At 36.9% G+C, this 14002-nt stretch overlaps 1 protein-coding gene across 3 annotated transcripts in view; it reads right to left on the reverse strand.

The window, feature by feature from the left end:
* The window catches only part of LOC112111213 (conserved oligomeric Golgi complex subunit 3), a 47563-nt gene that overhangs the window by 11165 nt on the left and 22396 nt on the right, over positions 1–14002 (reverse strand). For all 3 annotated transcript variants that reach the window (XM_024206533.2, XM_029912046.1, XM_029912054.1), the window contains 3 exons: positions 8776–8881; positions 6643–6767; positions 3950–4039 (listed from right to left, as the gene is read on the reverse strand). In XM_024206533.2, coding sequence (XP_024062301.1) covers positions 3950–4039; positions 6643–6767; positions 8776–8881 — 321 coding nt within the window. The remainder of the gene's footprint in view (positions 1–3949; positions 4040–6642; positions 6768–8775; positions 8882–14002) is intronic.

Raw genomic sequence — 14002 nt, forward strand, 5'->3', positions numbered from 1 at the left:
ATGAGAAAAAGAATGTCAAAAACTTAAAGAAAAATATTAATATAAGAGCATAATAAGTTCTCCCAACTATTTCAGTTACTTGCTTTAATTAATGCTAAAGCCCTAGTTTTGTTTACAAGCCACTCTAGATTCATAGCACCAATAATTATGACCAGTGTCTGACATGCTACATTTCTATATTATTTCTGATAACTCATTCAAAGAAACAGACCATTTGTATGCTCCTTAAAAAACCTTGATTACATGCTTTCTGCATTAGTGTGCAAAGCAAGCATAACTCCCACAATCTGACAAAGGCAGCCCACGCTCTTACATAGAGGATCTTTTGTTTCACATTTTATTATATTCCAAAGACATTGAGTATGTCTATAGCCGTGCAGCTGTAGCGCCATAGGGTAAACACTTCCCACACAAGCAGAAGGGCTTTTTCCGTTGATATAGTTAATCCACCTCTCCAATAGGTGGTAGCTAGGTTGAAGGGAAAATTCTTCCATCAACCTAGCTGCATCTACACTGGGGTTCGGTCAACTTAACTACAGCACTCAAGGCACAAAACTTTTCATAGCCCTGAACAACATAGCTGGCTCGATCTACTTTTTCATTGTAGACCAGGCCTAACATATCGTTTAAAAAAATAAGGAAGTGCAAAGAGTTAAACACAAATACTAGTCTGACAGAGCTATTGCTATTCTGTTTTTATTAGGGCTGTCAAAGTGATTAAAAAAATTAACCGTGATTAATCACGCTGTTAAACAATAATAGAATACCATTTATTTAAATATTTTTGGATGTTTTCTACATTTTCAAATATATTGATTTCAATTACAACACAATACAAAGTGTACAGTGCTCACTCTATATTTATTTTTGATTACAAATACTTGCACCATAAAAAACGAAAGAAATAGTATTTTTCAATTCACTTAATACAAGTACTGTAGTGCAATCTCTATCATGAAAGTTGAACTTACAAATGTAGAATTATGTACAAAAAATAACTGCATTCAAAAATACAACAATGTAAAACTTTAGAGCCTACAAGTCCACTCAGTTTTCCTTCTTGTTCAGCCAATCGGGAAGACAAATAAGTTTGGTTAGAATTTGCAGGAGATAATGCTGCCCACTTCTTGTTTACAATGTCACCTGAAAGTGAGAACAGGCGTTCTCCTGGCACTGTTGTAGCCAGCATCGTAAGATATTTATGTGCCAGATGCGCTAAAGATTCATGTGCCCCTTCACGCTTCAACCACGACTCCAGAGGACATGAGTGCACACTGATGACTGCTTCTGCTTGATAATGATCCAAAGCAGAGTGGACCAACACACGTTCATTTTCATCATCTGAGTCAGATGCCACCAGCAGAAGGTTGATTTTATTTTTTGATGGTTCGGGTTCTGTAGTTTCCACATTGAAGTGTGGCTATTTTAAGACTTCTGAAAGCATGCTCCACACCTCGTCCCTCTCAGATTTTCGATGGCACTTCAGATTCTTAAAGCTTTGCTCGAGTGCTGTACCTATTTTTAGAAATATCACATTGGTACCTTCTTTGCCTTTTGTCAAATCTGAAGTGAAAGTGTTCTTAGAATGAACATGTGCTGTGTCATCATCCGAGACTGCTATTACATGAAATATATGGCAAAATGCGAGTAAAACAGAACAGGAGACATACAATTCTCCCCCAAGGAGTTCAGTCACAAATTTAATTAATGCATTATTTTTTTAATGAGCATCATCAGCATGGAAGCATGTCCTCTGGAATGGGGGCCAAAGCATGAAGGGGCATACGAATGTTTAACATAACTGGCACGTAAATACTTTGCAACACCGGCTACAAAAGTGCCATACGAACGCCTGTTCTCATTTTCAGGTGATATATTAAAGGAGAAGCAGGCAGCATTATCTTCCGTAAATGTAAACAAACTTGTTTGTCTTAGCAATTGGCTGAACAAGAAATAGGCCTGAGTAGACTTGTAGGCTCTACAGTTTTACATTGTTGTGTTTTACGTACCAAAAAAACTCTACATTTCTAAGTTACACTTTCATGATAAAGAGATGGCACTATAGTACTTGTATGAGGTGAATTGAAAAATACTATTTCTTTTATCACTTTTACACTGCAAATATTTGTAATCAAAAACAATATAAAGTGAGCACTGTACACTTTGTATTCTGTGTTGTAATAGAAATCAATATATTTGAAACTGCAGAAAAGCATCCAAAAATATTTAATAAATTTCAATTGGTATTCTATTAACAGTGTGATTAATCACGATTAATTTTTTTAAGCACAATTAATTTTTTTGAGTTAATCGCATGAGTTAACTGCGATTGACAGCCCTAGTTTTTATCATTACATGTAAAGCTTAGTTAATTTCTAAGCAGTAAAACAAAGATACAGAGAGTACAAGGCCAGAGTTCACTATACTGTAGGAACTTTAACTCTTGCATTCTTTGTTATTTCAGCTGTGCACTTTTAATGCTGCATACATTTTTAAATCTTGAAGCTCATGCCTTATTAAGGTAAAGGAAATGGGACCCAGATTACACCTCTGCTGTTGCTATTGCTAGGTGGGAGAGATTTTTCGCCAAGATTAAGTTAAAGCAGCAACATTTGTTTACACTGCAGGCTGTACTTTGGCATTAAAAAAAGAAAATATTTTAAAAGAAAAAACAAACAATGATCAAAACTGGTGAAAAGTAAATCAGATGAACATTTTTAATAAACCAAGACTTTACTAACAATACAGTATAGGAATTTGCTTTTTTTTTTTTTTTTTTTTTTTAAATTAATGCATGACTTAATCTGACAGTGCTCTAGTGAGTGTTAAATTAGCATGCCCCAGGAGTGATGTGCCTTAAACCCCGATAGCAGGAAGCAGCGTGCCTGCACAGAACTCACTGCAGGATCAAGGCCTCAGTCTCTACAACACTTTCTATCAAGGCTGATCCAATATTGTCAGAATACCAAATAACTGCAGAACTCTGAACAAGCTGCATATGGAAAGATAAATTTATAGAAATTTTAAGGAAACTTTTCCCATATCATTGGATTCCCCTAAATCTATCAATAATTTTCATGAATTATGCTTTTAAAATGACACTCGAAAAAAAGTAGGTGTATTTCAAACCAATTCCTGATCTGTGCAATTACCACCAGCTTAGGTAACTGAAACAAAGGGACATTTTTTTTTTTTTTTTTTTTTTTTTTTAAATAAATTCTAAATACTTCTGCCATTTATACAATCCACTAAATTTGGTCTATTATTATAGCCCACAGAATTTTATTTTTGTTTGTAGCAATTTATCTTTCTGGGTTTTATGAATTAGCAACAACGCTCCAATATTTGTGTTCAATAAACTTCAGAGAAACATTTACATTAAAACATATTTTCAGTGAAATTTAAGAAAAAATGTTCACAAATATTTTTATTATATAGAACACCAACTAAACTGATAGCATCCCATTAAAAAGGAATGATAGATAAGAGCACCTCCTTTGATCATACAGACTAATATTTGCAAGGAACAGTCTTATCAACTAGCCCACTTGGGAACTTAATACTCAGTATAACACATGCAAGTCCAGTAAACAAGATATAAGACACACAGAAATATTAGGTGCAGAGATAATTAGAGGAATCCTACTTTAGTCTATTGTTTCGCTGAGTCATACGAGTTACACTAGTCTATAACCTTTATCTCTACGATTTTTAAGTTTAGTTTTTCAGCATGGTTTGTGTATGCATCATTTTCTCTGCTTTACCACATCTTATATCACACTGAAATGCAAGCAATTCTTACGGATCTCTGGGGACAGAGATAGACAATGTATTTTGATGAGATTTCAACAGAATTCTGGACAACTCTTTAAGGGCCTTCATTATATATGAAAGAATCTTTCTTTCCTAATGAACACTACTACATTCTAGAAAGATAACTTTGTCTGACCTTATTTTTGGAAATTGAATCCGCAGCTCCCAGCAGTGAGTGAATACAGGCAGATAAAGCCTCTTGTGATAATCCTTGGAACACTGCCCTCTGGAGGGAGGAAAAAAATGTTTGCCAACCTTCTACGTAGCTTAAAGAACATACAGGACTTCTGATTCTGAAGTCAATGGTTCCGCTCACAATGCATAAAGTTAAGCACATACATAAGTGTACAGGGTTGGAGCCACATTAGCAGGGAACCCACAAATATAAAAGATTTTCATAACAAGTAAACAGACTGGATATGGTGGGTGCACAATTAAGAAACTAAAATAAGGAATATACTACATATACTACAAATTTTAACAGAGTCTGTAACCAGTTAGTGACATGACTGCTCTGAATATGGTTTGTGTCCTTATACACCACATGGTTAATACTCTATTAGTAACCATGGCACCTAAACAGTGTTTTGCCCCTGCCAGTTGCCTAGGCTAGAACATGCCTGTCTTCCTGTAACTATTCAGCACACTACTTTTGCAGTGTAGATGTCACCACCTGATTGAGCTGGAAAACCAATTTGGCTAGTCCTCCTTTCTCACAGCTCTCTTGGGTAGTAGGGCATCTCATATTGCATTGCTCCACATGCTGATGGTGCCACTCTGTGTGCATACCTCCGTGCACTCTACCCCTGCTTAGGTAATATAGGATAGTTACCCAGATTTTCCCAGAATACACTGATACAGAGTAAGGTGTGGACACACAAGACACTCCGTTGTGTCATGGAAAAAAGTTGTGTGAACTTGGCTCCACTGTGTTTGCTGTAAACAGTTAAATGAGAGTGTCACAAAAACTGGTTACAACACCACTTTTGTAGATGTAGCATAGCCAGGGCTTTAGATACTCAACAATATATGTAAAGCGTTAGATTTTCAAAAGGTTCACTTAAAACTTCAGTCTGTTTCAGTTTTCAGTCTGTATGCTGATCAATGATCCCTGCTTCTTCATACACACACTCCCTTATAATTGGGCTATGTAAATAATTCCAAACTGCATTTTCTTTCTTTCAAACAGAGGGCTCCAACCAAAAACATTACTATTTTTACTGAGATTAACATCAAAATGTTAAATTAATTAATTATTATATTTTTCCATATTCCATTTGACACCTCCCACACTTTCACAAGTTATGCCTCTCAAATAAGAACTTCTTCAAAAGTGTTAAGGTAGCCCTTTTGCTGTGTCTCCTATCAACTGAGTAAAAACAAAAATCAACATACAGCAAAAATGCACGTGTTCCCTGGGTTTCTCAGAGATTTACCAGCCTTTTCGTAGTTATGTTAAATGGCAATCTAATTATGGAACTTTCCCTTTAAGAGTAGGTTATATGAATAAGTGTTATTTGAATCTCTATGAACAGGGTGTTTATTGTATCTGCTGTTATTAGCTGTGTTTTACACAGATTCATGCTACCGTATACTTTCATATACTTTAAGGCAGGGGTTCTCAGGAAAAAAATTTGGTGGCCGCTCTCACACTTTTTCCTAAAATACTTAATTATTTAGGAAAAACAAATAAATATGCACATAAACACATCCAAATCATTGTAATTTATTTATTGCTAACTAGTAAGTCTGTTGTGAAAAGTGATATTAACAAATGTACAAGTATCACTTTTCACAGCAGACTTACTCAGCCCTGCCAAGCCTGGGGACAAATGAAGCCCTGGATGGGGGCTCAGGGGAGGCAGCAGGGAGCTGTAGCCTGAAGCCCCACAGCTGGAACCTGGGCCCTGCCGCTGAGCAGCTACAGCCCGGGGCTGGAGCCCGAAGCCCCCTGCCAGAGCCTGCTGCCCCGCCACTCCAGGGCTGAAGCCCAAAGCCTGAGCCCCACTGCCCCAGGGAAGGTGGGGAATTCACTGGCTGCCTGCTCCTTCAACATTGTACCCCAGGTGTTTCCAGAGGGGGGCAGGGCCCAACCGCTGCTGGCGGCCCCAGCAATCAACACCAAGGCAGTGCATCCAGGAGCAACAGGGAGTCAGAGGGGCTGCTATATTGCGCCCTCCCCCCCACCCCCAATCACAACCCAGGAGGCCATGACCATAAGAAAAGCCCCTGGTGGCCGCATTTGAGAAACGCTGCTTAAAGTAGTCTTATTTTATGTAAATTTGTCAGTTTCTTGCAGTTGTACTTTTAAAGTTACTAAAAATGTGGTGCAAAAGATTAAAAACATTTTCTACGGTAACTATAGATTATTCAATTTTAAGGCCAGAAGGGACCATTAGGATCATCTAGTCTGATCGTATGCATATCACAGGCCACAGAATTTCACCCAATAATTTCTACATCAATCCCATAACTTCATTGAGCTGGAGCATTTTTTGGGGGGGGGTCTGTGAGGTATGTGACTTTTTAAACATCACCTGTTGAAAAATCTTAGTAAGATGGAAAATGAAATTTTGGACCTGATTTGGTGCTTCATTTCTAAATTTACATGTGCAAAATCACTTGTCTTTGAACAATCTGCAATTTGCCAATTCACATATTTTATATGAAGAGACCAGCAAAAAAGGCAACAGATAACAAAAGATAAATATCAATGTTTTCCAGTTATTTTTAGACAAAAATATCTAGAATTTGTAGTATATTCTTTTTTTTCTATTTTAACTTAAAACGGTACAGTAAGATAAAAGAAGAGGTGAAGTTTGTGCATACATCTATACATCTGTACAGTTTAGAGAGACACACTAGAGTCCTTCTGACTGTGGGATACCACATTCCATGTAGATCTGCTGGTGAAATCATAGTCTGCGGTCTGGGATTAAGGGATTCTGCTGTACCTATTTAAAGGTAGAAAACACACATTAAAAAGTTATTACTCTTTCCTTCCATCTGAAAACAATACGTAGTGAGTGTTATTTAATGCTGACCTCCATAGGAATGTTACACATTACAAAATTACTTTGTTTTCAACCTCCTCAGAGGGAAGAAACCTGACTTCCAGTATATACATGCACAGAGTATGTGGGCAGCTGGGTAGCGTTTGAATTCATCTTGAAAATGTACTGGGTAATCTTGAATTGGTGTATATACTCTGAAACATGTATTTAAGGAGAGGGCATACGTGGTTATCAGAAAAACAAAACACTAGCCTGCCCTCCTAAATTAAAAAATTGCTAAAAGACATTTGAAAATAACTTTGCTACCACACTCATTCTTCAGGCCATCGGGTCCAGTCAGTGACCCATCCCTGAGACTGCATATCTTCCTTCACCCAATGACAACCATCTAATCCTTCACCCCTGGCCGATTTAACATGTACTGACTGCCCAAAGGAGATCTAGTTCATCCTTTGTTAAATGTATTACTTTTATATGCATTTCTCTGGAAGTCACTGTAGTATCCTACCTGCTAAAAGGATGTGATGCATAACTACTGAAGAGAGTTATGGGGGAGAAAAGAGTGGAGAAAATATAGGAGGGTTGCCCACAGGGCTTTAACAGGAACCCAAAGGCCACCCAGAGGGAGGGGAGAAAAGGAACAATATTGAATGAGTTTACTTTGCTATTCTTTCCTTGCTATACAGTAGATAACCTGAGGAGATTTAGCACAGTTGAAATATAGAACCCATGTTAATATGACAACATTGTCAGCTGTTAGGACAGAGAACAATGATTTTGTCATGTGGATTTTATTAGAAGTCACAGCCCTGTTACAAGAGCACCCTTCATGACAGAGGAGGTGCAAATTCCTAATAATTGGTGGTGGAGAGCCTCACAGAACTCATCTTTCCCCTAGATTTTGGGGCAACTACTAGTTAACCTCAGTGACAACCATTTTAAAAAATAAAAACTAAAGGAAGTCAACAGAACCAGTCATGGAACAAAAGGCTGCAATGTCCTGGTGTGGGGATAGTCTAACAATCTCTTACATTTGTGTAGTTCCTACCATTCGTTCAAATCTAGACTTGTGTGTTCTAGCTGGTTCTAGTCTAGGTCTTTGGTGTGTCAGCCTGGTATGTCCACAGTAGGAAACCATGATAAATCCATGGAATAGTGAAGACAACTGCCAGAGCTAGAAAGATACAACTGGGAAGCAGAATATTAATAAGTGAGTAAACTGTAGTAAGATGGAGGGGAAAAAAGTCATCCAGGGATTCCAGGCACATTTAAAGGCATGTAAGCAGAACTCAGGTGGCGTTCTGGTGTTAACAAAATCAAATCTCATGGAATTAATTACTTTATAAATGTATAAAAACATGGATCCCAAAATGAGGTTTTAAAATTCATAGACTAAATAATGAATTATTGCAATAACTAGACTACAAGTTATTGAAATCAGTTAAGAAAAACATTAAAAAGGATGCAATCACTGCCTGAGTCTATGTTTTGAACAGGAAAACATTCTTGAACTACAACTTCCAAAGCACTCACGTAACACACATGCCAGAATCATATAAAACCCATTCTTCTCCTGTGAGCTCAGCTCTTTATTATACTTCATATAAAAAAATGCTACGCCCCTTGACAACAGGAGTAAATATTTCACAGAATGAATGCGTCTGTAGTACAGACGTGCCACAAATCACCACCACAGGATTAAGGCAGGTAATAAACACACTGAAAATCCAGTTCCTGAGGTTTTCTGGGAAGACAATTTTTAAAAGTTTAAATAAAAATTCTTGAGTCAAAGTTCCTTTTATGCAAGCTCTTCCCAAAATTCTCCAAATACTTTAAAATATTTTTTTATTAAAGTAAATATAATGTTCTCATTATTTGCTTATCTTAATGCCCATTATGTCTATGTTACTACTTCATTTGATAATATAAAATATATTCCCAGGCATACCAGATTTAATTAGGGTGCAGGACTCTGGATCTTCTAGCCGCACATCTGAAAATGAAGCATCAGAAGGCAACTTCTTCTGTTCATCTTTTAAACTTTGTGCAATTTGCTGCAGGGGAAGATATGGCATGCAACTATTACATTAAACAGATTTTTTTTTTTGTAAGAAGAATCTGTAACTTATGTTTCCAATGTAGAAAAAAGTTGTATTAATATGCCCAGCCTACCTGGATTTTCATGGCAAAACCAGATAACTGAACAAATGTTGCTGCTGCTAAATGGAGCTGGTCAGGAATTTTTTCCACAAAACTTTTTTTTTTTTTGGGTCAGAAAATGCCAATCCATCAAAACCTAAACTGTTTGTGGGAAAGGGCTGATTCTAAATTTTCCATTTTGAAAAAAATTTGAAAATTCAGAGACGTGCTCAGCAAATGGAGTAACTTTGATTTAACACTATTATATAAGGACTGCAAGATATTCATTTTTTCTGCTGCTATTTGCTGTGCTGGGTTCAGCTGCAACCTTAAAACAGAGATCAAGATTGTCTAAATGTGTCATTTTGACACTTTCCAAATGAAAAAGTTCTTTTGTAAGTCTAAACGATTTTTCATGTCAAAATCTAAGTTAACAACAAATGTTTTTAAAAAAAATTTAAAAGGTCAAAATCTAACTGAAGTGTTAGATTTTGGGCTCGTGAAAATCTGAGTCTGGCTTTTTGTCTTGATTCAGGACGAGAAAATTTTTCTAAATCTCAAAAATTCTACCACAATGGGAAAACTATTTCCCACCTGGCACATCTGTTCATACAGGAACAGAGAAATGTTTAGTACTGAGATCAGATTCAGAAACTTTACACCAAATTTCGTGGGTAAGAACCTCACTTCTTCAGACTTGCATCTGAAGAAGTGAGGTTCTTACCCACGAAAGCTTATGCTCCCAATACTTCTGTTAGTCTCAAAGGTGCCACAGGACCCTCTGTTGCTTTTTACAGATTCAGACTAACACGGCTACCCCTCTGATACTTTACACCGAATGGCTCTACTCAAAAAAAGTGACTAATAAAACCTAACAATGGGGTTCCAAAGTTCATCTGTCTCAACTCTGTATGAAAAGATTCTCATAAAAGTCTTGTTACTTATAAGCTGCCTGCCAGACCTACAAACTAAACCTAGACTCAGTCAAGCTGGATTTGTTTCTTCTCACACTCCACCACCAGTAATCAAGGTTCTGTAGGTCAGTTTAGGCCCTCTGTTACACCTGGGGAGCACTAAAGCCTTCTAATATTGGCTCAGTGACCCCTGTGTAATCTTATTGCCTTTAAACGGTTTGCACCAGTGTAAACAATTGAATCCCAAGTAAACAGCTCTGCTGATGAGCCAGAAGGAACAGACATTGGGCTCACTTTGTTAGCTGTGTTACCTTTGTTAGGGCTAACAGAAGTAAAAGGCAAAGATATGTCCCTAAAGTGAATATAATTACATACAAACGCATAACAGTTCTATCCAGTAAAGAGGTGCCATTTTGACAGTCACTTGCCACATTTTAAGTCATTTTTCCTTGATTTAATAAAAACAGCATCTCCAGTGTGTAAAAAATACTCAAATTAATACCAAAAAGACAGTAGTCAATGTAAAGTGATACATGTTTTAATATGAGGGTGGTTTCGTTAAGCAAAGTTACCGTAATTGTTACTGTTGGGCCAAAATACATAAATATATTCATGTACCGCAAAATAAACATTCTTTATATTTTTAAAATGTGAAAAGCAACACAACAACATGGAGAATGAAAAATCTATTCATAAACGCGTTGGGCAAATAGAGTAACTCTGACTTAACATTGTATTAAATGAAGATTGTGAGATATACATTTTTTCCACTGCTGTTTACTGTGCTGGATTCAGGTAGGACCTTAAAATAGAGATTAACATTTACATTTAACAGACTGCAAGTTCTGAGGTGTGGAGAATCTATTTGTTTACATTGTCTGGAAGGTGCCACAGAATCATAGAAATATAGCGCTGAAAGGGACCCCGAGAAGTCATCTAGTCCATCCCCTGGCAGAGACAGGGCCTATTATACATAGACCTTCCCTGACAGGCTTGTCTAATCTGTTCTTAAAAACCTCCACTGACAGGGATTCTACAACCTCCCTTTGTAACATGTTTCAGTGCTTAACTAGTCTTATAGTTAGAAAGCTTTTCCTAATATCCAACCTAAATCTCCTTTGCTGCAGATCAGGCTAATCACTTCTTGTCCTACCTTCAGTGGACATGGAGAACAATTGATCATGGTCCTCTCTATAACAGTCTAATGTATCTGAAGACTTATCGGGTACCCCTTAGTCTTTTCTTCTCAAGACTGAACATCCCCAGTTTTTTAACCTTTCCTCATAGGTCAGGCTTTCTAAGACTTTTATAATTTTTGTTACTCTACTCTTGACTTTCAATTTGTCCATATCTTTCTTAAAGTGTGCCTAGGGTGACCAGATGTCCCGATTTTATAGGGACAGTCCCGATATTTGGGGCTTTTTCTTATATAGGCTCCTATTATCTCCTACCCCCATCCCGATTTTTCACACTTGCTGTCTGGTCACCCTAAGTGTGCCATCCAAAAGTGGACACAATACTCCAGCTTAGGCCTCACCAGTAGAGCAGAACAAATACCTCCAGGTCTTACATACAACACTCCTGTTAATACACTCCAGAATGATATTTGTCTTTTCTTGTAACAGAATCACATTGTTGGCTCATATTCAATTTGTGATCCATCATAACAGACACTCACCCCCAATCCTTTTATGCAGTACTACTACCTTCCAGTTACTCCTCACCTTGTATTTGGATGTTTTATTTTTCCTTTTTAAGTGTAGAACTTTGCACTTGTCTATATTGAATTTTACCGCATTGATTTCAGACCAAGTCTCTAATTTATCAATTTTGAATTCTCATCTTGTCCTCCAAAGTGCTTGCAAGCCCTCTCAGCTTGATGTCATGTGCAGATTTTATATGCATACTCTCCATCCCATTATTCAAGTCATTCATGAAAATGTTGAATAGTACTGGAAACGGGACAGACTCCACCGGGACCCCATTACACATACCCTCCCACCATGATAGTGAACCATTAATAACTACTGAGTATGTTTTTTCAAACAGTTGTGCATGCATTTTATAGTAATTTCATCTAGACCACATGTCCCTACTTTGCTTATGAGAATGTCATATGGACTGTGTCCTTACTGCTTCTTGTAACCCTATTAGCCTGTAGGTGCTTATAAATTAATTGTTTGATGATTTGTTCCAGTATCTTTCCAGGTATCTACACTAGGCTGACTGGTCTATAATTTCCCAGGTTCTCTTTGTTTCTCTTTTTAAAGATAAGTACTATACTTCCCCTTCTCAAGTCCTCTGGGACCTCGCCGTCCTCCATGAGTTCTCGAAAATAATCCCTAATGCCTAATGGTTCCAAGATTGCTTCATCTAGCTCCTTAAGAACCCTAGGGTGAACTTCATGAAGTCCTGCCAACATGAATACAAATAACTTATCTAAATATTCTTTAACCTATTTTGGCTTGTGTTTCTTCACCCCTTCTGTTAAAATTAATTGTGTTAAGCAGAACTCTGGTACTGTAGAAAAATATATCATTAATGATACAGTGTCAACTAAAAATGGAGGTTGTGGAGAACGAAGTAAGTGAAACTTTTTTTTTATTTAAGCCTTCAGATTTGTACGTGGAAAAAGGGCAAAAGTGAGGATAGCAAAACTTGATTTTTGTTTAGCATTTTTTAACTAAATAAATTTTTTTAAGGTGCTTTGTTTATCAATATTTTAACTGAACACTTTCCAGTTTGCCAATATTCACCCATTACAGAGATTTGGACAATTGGCCCACTTAGGAACCAGCTGTTCAAATTTGACCCATGGAACCTGATTCAACATTTCAATAGATTCCATGCAGATCACAATTTATGGGATGGGTTTGTTCTGCTTTAGTTAAGTTTGGGCACTGCTTTCTGTTTAAAGGTGGACAATTCTCAGTACTCTAAAATCCACATGCTGATTTGGATTGTTTACTCCTATAAATGTTATCAGCGGGTGGCATCAGAGAAGTATCTTTAGCTCATTCTTCACAAGAATTCAGCAAAAGACTCTCCAGACTCTGCTTAGCACTTTGAAGTCATGTTACAGTGCTGCACGTTAGCACTTCAAACTATTTGTCAGACTGGCAGCAGCCATTTGAAAATGGAAAGAGGACGTTTGAGCAAAGAGCTTAAAACATGCTCTTTCACTGCGTTACATTTGAATAATTCGTTTACTCAGACTTAACCATTGCTCTCCAAATATTCAAAGTTTGAGGTTTAAAAGTGATCAGAATCACAATGACAAACACATCAGGACATGTAAGAAGTGGAAACTTTATACTATCAGTGGAATTAAGTGTAAACCTCTTCTTCTCTATAAATGATCAGCCACGGAATCTTAATTAGCGTATTATCAGTAAGACAGACCTTGGCTACACTAGAAAGTTGTCCTGTTTTAGTTATACTGCTATAGTTAGAGTGGTAAAAATAGCCTCCCTGCCAAGCGTGAGGGCAGTCATATCAATATAAAGGTATTTTATACAGGTATAGCTATCCATGAATAGGAAGAGAAATAACTATATTGGTTTAAAAGTCACCTTTATTCCTGCATACCTTTATAAGTGCATCCACTAGGGTTTACAGTATAATAATTTCGGTTAAAAAAAAAGACAGCTAACTGAAATCATTATATCGGTAAAACTTGAGTGTAGATTAGGCTTGAATGGATGCATCACATTTAACAATGGTTTTTTAAAAAAGACATTATACTTTATGGGAAGGCATGATGATACTACATGTATAAGGCTAATATATTCACAAATATGAATATCGTAACTACTTTTATACAATCCTGGGCATTTTGTGTTTACTACTTATGCTTGAACAATAATATTGTAAGAAGTTTTATACTAGTGAGAAAACATTCAAGATTATAGGAACACGGATAGGGCATTGAACAGGACACTTCTTATAAAGCTTTGTCAGTTTCAAGGACAGAATTGTAAAAAAAATTACATACAGTTTTAATAAATTTATTTCTCCTGTCCAAGGCAAGCATTTGTACAACTTAAACCTACAGCAACATGCGCCAACCCAGTGATTACAAAAAACTGCCTCTTTGAGGATGTTTCAGTAGCAGTAAGTCTG

Source organism: Terrapene carolina, unplaced genomic scaffold (genome assembly GCF_002925995.2).
Source record: "Terrapene carolina triunguis isolate 2854851 unplaced genomic scaffold, T_m_triunguis-2.0 Scaffold18, whole genome shotgun sequence".
Lineage (NCBI taxonomy): Eukaryota > Metazoa > Chordata > Testudines > Emydidae > Terrapene > Terrapene triunguis.